The sequence below is a fragment of the Sinocyclocheilus rhinocerous genome, unplaced genomic scaffold, assembly GCF_001515625.1.
Source record: "Sinocyclocheilus rhinocerous isolate Xijiao unplaced genomic scaffold, SAMN03320098_v1.1 scaffold1795, whole genome shotgun sequence".
In the NCBI taxonomy this organism is placed as follows: Eukaryota; Metazoa; Chordata; class Actinopteri; order Cypriniformes; family Cyprinidae; genus Sinocyclocheilus; species Sinocyclocheilus rhinocerous.
Window position 1 is genome coordinate 31,872 of NW_015642828.1, and position 7,703 is coordinate 39,574.

The following is a 7,703-nucleotide window of genomic DNA, read 5'->3' on the forward strand; positions in this document are numbered from 1 at the left end:
GACGCGTTTCAGAAAGGCGGGGCATAGAAGAGAAACAATAATGTACAGTATGTGGAAAATAATGTGTTTTTTCTTAAACCGCATAAACACATTTCATTACACCAAATACACAAAATAATGTTCTTTTTAGCAACATCATATGACCCCTTTAAAGACCTCAGTGTTCAGCGCTGTCGTGTATCTGAGCTGTTTTGATTGGCTGAGACGAGTTAGGGTTAGATCTCATCGCCTAGCTGGTGACTCACCATGGCTGTCTTGTATAAGAACTCATCTCACACACACACACACACACTCTCTCTTTACCTGCGTTTGGCTCGATGCCGTAATCGCAGTGCACTGAGCGCTAAACCAAACGTCCTGCTGGAATGAGAGTGACTATGATCCATAATGATGGAGGGATGTTTGGCTAAAGTCTTCTGCTCCAGAACAGTCTGTCTCTCCCTCTCTGTCTCTCTGTGTCTCTGAGAAGCGTTCAGGGAACGAGAGCGACGCCAGGAATCTCATGACCAATTCACACGCAGTCCAGAACTCACACTCACACACAACAAATCTTCTTCTCATTTCAGCAGTTCCACTTGTGTCGGTGGATGTTTTTCAGTGGCAGACGCTGATGTCTACAGAGCAGAGATGTCAATATAATGCTGATATGAATGACACTAAAGCAACTCCAGCATTACAGTGATTCAGACGCCTAAATGCTTCTATGAAACAGCAGCAACAGAAGTAATGTTCACTGAAGAGTTACATTTATCAGAATAAACCATTCATCTTCATTATATATTTCAGTAAACAAGAAGGCAGTATAAAGCTAAACGTAACCCTACTGGTGTATCGATGCACCTGCAGAAAGAAAGTGACATCAGCACTCCTGCTCGACCAATCGCAGTCCAGGACAGTGTAAAATACAATTTAATAACTACAAACATCTACTTTATCTATATGTACTACTAGTTAATTATTATTCATAATCCTTAAAAGAGACACACTTTTGTTAGTCAGCCAGACGCGGTTTACAACGACACACATACAGCCGCGCCACTAACCACTAGTGACTAGTACTCTTCAGCTGAAATAAGAACATTAGACAGGTTATTTACTGGTTTACTGGGTCAGTCCATCTCAAGTGGTCCAAAAACTGCTGGTTACTTGACCGTTTTTAATTTGAACGAGTACCTCTATGTATTGGTAATGCAAAAAATAAAAGAAAATGTACTTGGTTTAAGCACAGCAGCGGTCTCTAACCCAAACACATTAAAGAGGTTAAAGAGGTCTTGACAGAAACCTCAAACATCGTATATTCTGCTGTGTCTGACAGAGTAAAGAAAGTCCTACAGGTCTGAGACATGAGGATGAGTGAATGACAACAGAATTTCTGTGAACAGTTCCTTTGAGCATCTGTACACTGGTAGGGATACACAAAATAATACACAATATATAAAATCAATAAATCACATTCCACAGCACCTACTCACATGAGAACACAAAGCCCTTTTCATACTGGAGAATGTGCAGCTGAACTGTGTGTTAGAGTCTCTGGAGCTCGCTGATAGTCAGCAGACAGACTGATCACTGGACATGGACACACACACACACACGTCAGGACGGCCTTCATCAGCTGGTGTCATGTCCACTAACCGGATCACATGACAGCCGTGGGTTGATTCAGAAGACTGATGACTCTCATATTGTCATGCTTCACACTGGCCTACAAAACCTCACAGTCAGACGAGTGATCTTAGCTGATCTGATGATCACTCTGGAGATTTATGGTCTACACCAGAGGAGGGAAAACTACGGCCCACAGGCCATATACGGCCCGCCGGACACTTTCATCCAGTGTGATTAAAAGATGTTTAAATCCATTCAATTTTAATATTTGGCCACATGCAAACTCAGAAACGTTTATTTTGAAATTGCGATGTACAATAAATGGCATATTTAGAAATATGATGCATTCTCCTGTGTTGGCAAAGGTTTATAAATTATTTACGTTACAAATCTATTGAGAAAATGCACAGTTTTCCCAGATGAACGTTAAGCAATTCAAACTCACAGCATATACAGAGGAAGAGTTTAGCCACTTTCACACATACAGTCTTTACTGGTAAATTACCGGTAAGTTACCATTAAGAGATCATGTGTGAACAGGACCTTTTCAAAAATCGTTCTTATGGAGATGACGTGATTAATCTTAGCTGTTTACAAAGCTTCGCTGCTTTTTAATTAGTTTTTCTATGTAAATATGGACATCTTTGAACATTGCGCCTCGCAGCTTTTCAACGTGTCGCGCTTCTCCATTCATCAGGGTTGCGACTCTGCAGTTGGATACTATTATGCACGTCTCGTGTTTATAAGAGCAGCAAAACATTCTGATTGGCTAGTAATGTTAGTTTGGTTGAGAGTGAAAGCTGTGCTCCTCTCACACCATTGCTAGGCGAACTCATGGACTCGAAAGTGATATCAACAAGTTTTTTTTAAATGTAGGATTATTTTTTTCCGCAGCCAAACGCTGCATGCTGGAGATCCGGTGCGGTGCCGGAGAACATAAAGCCCTGTATTTGGTTTGATGCATTTCCCACACGCCGCCAGTTTCAGTTTCGCTTTAAAGGGGTCATATGATGCCATTTCAATTGTTCCTTTCTCTTTGGAGTGTTACAAGCTCTTGCTGCATAAAGAAGATCTGAATAATGTGTTTTTTGAACCTTAAACCGCATAAACACATTTCATTACACCAAATACACAAAATAATGTTATTTTTAGCAACATCATATGACCCCTTTAAATAAATTAGTTTAGGCTTTTATAAAAGGGGGTTTATAATTGTTTATAATGAATGAGAGTATAATTTCAGTTTGTTTTATGCCTGTATTTTTCATTCATTTTTCTGTTCTGAATACTACAAAATTTAAAGGATTTGTTGTGGAGGGGAAGAAAAATACATGATGTTTGCAAACATTTAGTTTATTTTACATTATTTCTGAATGAAATTATAAAATGTGACTTACACATCAATCAACTTATATGCTCATAAAAAAAAGGTAGAGATGGTACAAGAATGGAGCTTCCATGTATACTTCCATGTACAAGTACTCATACAATACAGTAGTAACTGAGTCAATTTAGAATAAATAAAAAAAAAAAAATCAATCAAAGCTTAATTTGTCATGCATATACTATGTGGCCCCTTGCTTATATCCAAAAAAGCTGATGTGGCCCTTGAGTCAAAATGTTTGGTTAAAATGTTGGTCTACACAAATACAAAGATTCTTGAAGAAATGCTTTCTGAAATCATCTCAGATTTTGTTGGGAACATGTAGCATGGATGCTAGGCTGGACTGGGCCATGCTACTGCTGCAGTAATCGTCAGACCTGATGCCATCTCCAACACTGACCTGATCTCATTACACTGCTAAGGTTACGTTAACAGTTCGCTTGGCATAAACTTTGGACTGCCCGCCAGTCGTCTGTCACAGTCCGTTCACTGACCGTCTGATGTGATTTACAAATTCTCTGCTACGAATTAATCTGAGGAAGATCTAGTCGCACGTTTGTGAGCTTCATGACATTTATTCTTTGAAAGATACTTGACTGATTTAAATTGAGACACTTACTAGAAACTGAACCAGAGATCCCACTCATCAGATCTGGCACACAGAAGCTTTATTATGTCGTTCAGATGGTCACTTCCTGACATTTTGACACTATTGACCACAACATTCTTTTGATTAGACTACAAAATTATGTAGGCATTAGTGGAATTGCTTTGGCATGGTTCAAATCGTACTTATCTGACCGCCATCAATTCGTAGCAGTGAATGAAGAGGTATCATATTGATCACAAGTGCAGTATGGAGTACCTCAAGGCTCAGTACTAGGGCCGTTACTCTTCACGCTTTACATGTTACCCTTGGGAGATATCATCAGGAAACACGGTGTTAGCTTTCACTGTTATGCTGATGATACTCAGCTCTATATTTCTTCACGGCCTGATGAAACATACAAACTCGCAAAACTAACAGAATGCAAAGTTGACATAATAAAACTGGATGACTAGTAATTTCCTACTGCTAAATTCTGAAAAAACAGAGGTTTTAATTATTGGACCAAAAATCTCCCTATTAAACATTGTATACATTTCAAAATCTTGCTAATTACTTATAAAGCCCTGAATGGTTTAGCACCTCAGTATTTGAACGAGCTCTTATTGCATTATTGTCCTTTACGTCCGCTGCGTTCTCAAAACTCTGGCAATTTGATAATACCTAGAATATCAAAATCAACTGCGGGCGGCAGATCCTTCTTCTATTTAGCGCCCAAACTCTGGAATAACCTACCTAACATTGTTCGGGAGGCAGACACACTCTGTAGTTTAAATTTAGATTAAAGACCCATCTCTTTAACCTGGCTTACACATAACACACTAACACATTTCTAATATTCAAATCCGTTAAAGGATTGTTAGGCTGCATTAATTAGGTCATCCGTAACCGGGAGCCACTCAGATCCAGACTGTAGTCAGATCAGATGGTCACCTGGATCAAGCCATATCCAACCCAGATGGTGGATCAGCACCTAGAGAGGACCTCTACAGCCCTGAAAGACAGCGGAGACCAGGACAACTAGATGAGCCCCAGATACAGATCCCCTGTAAAGACCTTGTCTCAGACGGCCACCGGGACAAGACCACAGGAACCAGATGAGTCCTCTGCACAATCTGACTTTGCTGCAGCCTGGAATTGAACTGCTGGTTTTGTCTGGTCAGAGGAGAACTGGCCCCCCGACTGAGCCTGGTTTCTCCCAAGGTTTTTTCTCCATTCTGTCACCGATGGAGTTTTGGTTCCTCTGGCTTGCTTAGTTGGGGACGCTTGACTGATTGCACAAACACTATTGGAAGAGATCTGACCTGGATGATGACATCCATGGTGTGAACTACACAGTGACCATTGGGGGGGTCAGAGCACTTGGGGTGGGTATTTTTAATGTTTTTAAAAAAAAACTAATTGCATAATGTGCTGATTAATAATTCAAATTAATGAGATTCATTAATTAACATGCACATCATGTGCCGATTAAAGATAAAGTTATTATTAAAGATAATACCGGTAGTTATCATTGTGTTAATTTAGAAAAAAACCACTGAATAGACATTACAAAAAAGTAGCCGAAATATAAGTAGCTTTAGAAAGAAATATTTTAATTCAACATACAAACATGCAAATAAATAGTGAAATATGAAATTATTATAAAAAAGAAACGATACTCTAAACATAAAACTAAACGCGCCAGTAGGTCATTCAGAGTCATTCAATCATTCATTCAATCAATCGATTCGTGCAAACTGCTGATTCATTCAGAAACGAAGCAACTGCCTTTATGAATGGTTCACTGAATCACTGATTCACTCGATTCGTTTACAAATGTGGATTCATTAATGAAACACCGCTGTGTGTTGATCAGAGATGCACAACAGTTCTCCTAGGGCTTTATTTTCGTTGGCGAAATTACTGACAATGTGTCTAAAATGTAATTATTGACACCTTTACTTTATCTTCATTTTTAGGTTAAAAACTTTTATGTAACCTATTTTTGTCTTTCTACCAGCCAATGATGATTCTGAAAGAAAACACGCAGTGTTTGTTATAGTAACACATGCAACTTTCACGCGCATCTGACGGACAGAACCGTGCGCTTGTATTTCAGCCAGCGGTGATGTTAATGTTGTGGTTATTTTAGCAAACAGTTTGCTCTGTAAATTCAGTTCAACAGCATTAAGTTGAAGAGGGTAAACTTTATCACTCGACTGAATCTACACATGCATTTCAGGTGTTCTTGCTCCGTCCAAGCAATAAATGCACGTCTTTGAATCAGTGCTATAGCGTATTCTCCATCCGCTCAGATAATGTCAGAATGGCTCATTTCAGGAGCTGCCAAATTTTAAAATTTTTTTTAATCAGTCAAGGCTATAGAAATGCATCTTAATATTTACAAGTAAATCTCCACATTATGCGTAGGCTAGCCTTCTTTCTATCTGACCCCCTTACATCTAGTGTTGACGTCCATCAGGGGGGGATAAAGCCTTCTTTAGGGGGGTCAGACCCCCCCGTAATTCGCACCCTGATGACATCACTGAATCATCAATGGACAGACTTTAGCTGGAAAATGACTCTTTGTTATTGTCGTCTTGCATTATTGACAAACTATTTTGCTGTTTGACAGTCACAATCAGAATTGAAGCTGTTTTGACACAATCAGTATTGTATAAAGCTCTATATAAACAAAGGTGACTTGACTTCAGGTCTCTGCGCTGGGTCTAGTGTGCTAGTCAGCAGGTCTGAGCAGTTCACCAAACAATGCAAACATCCCAGCTCCTCTCTGCCCTGTTTTTGTTGTTGTTTATGACCCACATCATCTGATTAGCCTGCTAACTGTGTGAGGCAGCTTGGTCATGATCACGTCTACACTCGTCAACAAATCTGGGCCGTTAAGATGGAAATCAGCACGCCAAGACACACAGCTCTCTCACTAGCCATCCTAACGAGCACAGCCTGTGACTCACTGTCTGATGGGTCAGATCAGTCTATTTCCAGAACCTGCTGGTTTCAGTGAGGTAGTTTTGGAAAAGCATTTGTCCTGGATTATGTCTTAATAGCACATCTGGATCACATGATCAGAGCTGGACTGAGGGTTTTGTAGAGGCTCACGTGACCCGCCTCTGGGGACCTTCACAAGTTCAAGATTCACAGCAGAACATCTAATTTTAGGCAAGACAGACATCCTCCAGTGAATCTCTGTCACGCTGCAGGCCAACAAAAGCTCTATCCTGACACTTTAGCCTACTGTACGTCTGTCTGTATCTGTTCATCGGGAAGTTTTAGATCACACATCACATCATGCTTATGAACATTCAGCTCCTGAAAGGCATTCAGGGCACGTCGGCCATACACACGGCACAGTCGCACATCCAGCAGCTCATCTGGAGCTCGATATTCATGTTCACACTCATTCAGTCACCTGACGCTAAATGTTGGTGTTTATTCGCTTCCACATCATCTGAGATGCATGTTCATTTGGCTCTGTGAACTGCATTAAAACGTCTTTATAAAGCAACGGTTCTTTGCAGCAAAATCACCCTTTCTGTGTTTCTGTGGTCTGCTTCTGATGCCCCAAATAACAGTGGTGTGACGACACACGCCGCAATATATGTAGCGTTGATGCTGCACAAAAGAAAACAGCATGAAGAACATCAGAGTCAGCTGGTGTTTCGCACAGCGTCTGTGAAGCTTCAGCGTCTGACGCACAGCACCGTGTCTCATATAGAGCTGCACACCAAACCGAGACCGTCGTGTGTGTGTACAGTGTACAGTGTACAGTGTACAGCATGAAACACATTACAGCACTTCTCTGTGCTTGACTTCATATCAGCCACAGACAGACAGACAGACAGAGAGAGAGACAGAAGAGATGAAATGGAGGACAGCGGGACAGACAGACAGCGAGAGTGTGATGATGAAGATGATGATGATGAAGATGATGTTACCTTTCTGGGGAAGAAGATTTTTCTGAGTTGACAGACATGGGCAAGCCGCTCGCTCCCGAGAGAAGAACGGAGCCGAACCAGGGAGGAATAAAACTCTCTCTCTCTCTCTCTCTCTCTCTCTCTCTCTCTCTCTCAAGCTCAAGCATTACAGATACATATGCATTCC

The 7,703-nt window shown here is 40.7% G+C and overlaps 1 protein-coding gene across 1 annotated transcript in view; it reads right to left on the reverse strand.

Moving 5' to 3' along the window:
- The window catches only part of LOC107756716 (SRSF protein kinase 2-like), a 20,325-nt gene extending 12,642 nt beyond the window's left edge, over positions 1-7,683 (reverse strand). Inside the window, exon 1 of the mRNA XM_016573929.1 lies at positions 7,538-7,683. Within this exon, the coding sequence (XP_016429415.1) occupies positions 7,538-7,683 (146 nt within the window). The remainder of the gene's footprint in view (positions 1-7,537) is intronic.
- Between the last annotated feature and the right edge of the window lie 20 nt (positions 7,684-7,703).